This window comes from Apteryx rowi, unplaced genomic scaffold (genome assembly GCF_003343035.1).
Source record: "Apteryx rowi isolate R43461 unplaced genomic scaffold, aptRow1 scaffold_33, whole genome shotgun sequence".
NCBI classification, from domain to species: Eukaryota; Metazoa; Chordata; class Aves; order Apterygiformes; family Apterygidae; genus Apteryx; species Apteryx rowi.
The window spans coordinates 4,340,594-4,342,084 of record NW_020449752.1 but is presented as its reverse complement, the minus strand read 5'-3'; the positions used below and the strand labels follow the sequence as shown (position 1 = coordinate 4,342,084).

The following is a 1,491-nucleotide window of genomic DNA, read 5'->3' as shown; positions in this document are numbered from 1 at the left end:
TTAAATGCAAAACCTTGCAAGAAACGTTCAAATGCAAAACATTCAAATGCAAAACCTTGCAAGAAATGTTTAAATGCAAAACGTTTAAATGCAAAACGTTTAAATGCAAAATCTTGCAAGAAACATTTAAGTGCAAAACGTTTAAATGCAAAACGTTGCAAGAAATGTTTAAAATGCAAAGCGTTTAAACGCAAAACCTTGCAAGAAACATTCAAGTGCAAAGCATTTAAATGCAAAACCTTGCAAGAAACGTTCAAATGCAAAATGCTTAAAAGCAAAACCCTGCAAGAAACGCTTAAATGCAAAGTGTTGCAAGAAATGCTCAGACGCAAAGCGTTTAAGCGCAAAACCTCGCAAGAAACGCTCAGCTGCAGAAGGCCCAAGCGGCAGGCGTCGCAAAGCGGCCGCTGCACACCCCGGCCCCGGCCCGGCGCACCGATGCGGTCGAAGAGCTCGCCGCCGCTGCAGTACTCGAGGAAGAGGTACTGGGTGGCGCCCTCCCGCCGGTGCCCGTAGAAGCGGACGACGTTGTCGTGGCTGAGCATCTTGTTGATGCAGATCTCCTTCTTGATGTTCTCGGGGCAGTCGGCCGCCCGCCTCATGTCCACGATCTTCACCGCCACGGCCTCCTCCGTGCGCCGGTTCACCGCCAGCTGCACCCTGCGACGGCGGCAACGGGTGCAATGGGTGCATAGYGGKTGTGCAACGGGTGCAACRGGGTGCAATGGGTGCATAGMGSGCATGCAACGGGTGCATAGTGGGCRTGCAACGGGGTGCAACGGGTGCAGCGGGTGTGCAATGGGTGCATAGAGGGCATGCAGCTGGGTGCAATGGGTGCAGTGGGCATGCAATGGGTACATAGCAGGTATGCAATTGGGTGCAATGGGTGCAGCGGGTGTGCAATGGGTACATAGCAGGTATGCAATGGGGTGCAATGGGTGCATAGTGCGCATGCAATGGGGTGCAGCTGGTGTGCGATGGGTGCATAGTGGGCATGCAACAGGGTGCAATGGGTGCATAGCAGGCATGCAACGGGGTGAAATGGGTGCAGCAGGCGTGCAACAGGGTGCAATGGGGTGCAATTGGTGTGCAATGGGTGTGTAGTGGGCATGCAATGGGGTGCAATGGGTGCCGCAGGGGTGCAATGGGGTGCAATGGGTGCCGCAGGGGTGCAATGGGTGCATTGCAGGCATGCAACAGGGTGCAATGGGCGCATAGTGCACATGCAACAGGGTGCAATGGGTGCACTGCGATGAGCATGAAGCAGATGCACCGTCAGCATGCGATGGGGTGCAGCGGGTGCTCAGCGGGCGCACAGTGGGGGTGCAACGGGGTGCAGAAGGCACGCGGCGGGCATGCAGCGGGTGCACAGCGAGCACGCAGTGGGGGTGCAAGAGGGGTGCAGCGGACATGCAAGGGGTGCGCAGCGGGCGTGAAGCGGGTGCACGGTGGGGGTGCAGTGGGGGTGCAGCAGGCAGGCAACAGGCACCC

General features: G+C 56.7%; 1 protein-coding gene across 1 annotated transcript in view; it reads right to left on the bottom strand.

Moving 5' to 3' along the window:
• CHEK1 (checkpoint kinase 1) overlaps nucleotides 1-734 on the bottom strand; it is a 7,076-nt gene extending 6,342 nt beyond the window's left edge. Inside the window, exon 1 of the mRNA XM_026071710.1 lies at nucleotides 437-734. Coding sequence (XP_025927495.1) covers nucleotides 437-734 — 298 coding nt within the window. The remainder of the gene's footprint in view (nucleotides 1-436) is intronic.
• Nucleotides 735-1,491: the final 757 nt, after the last annotated feature.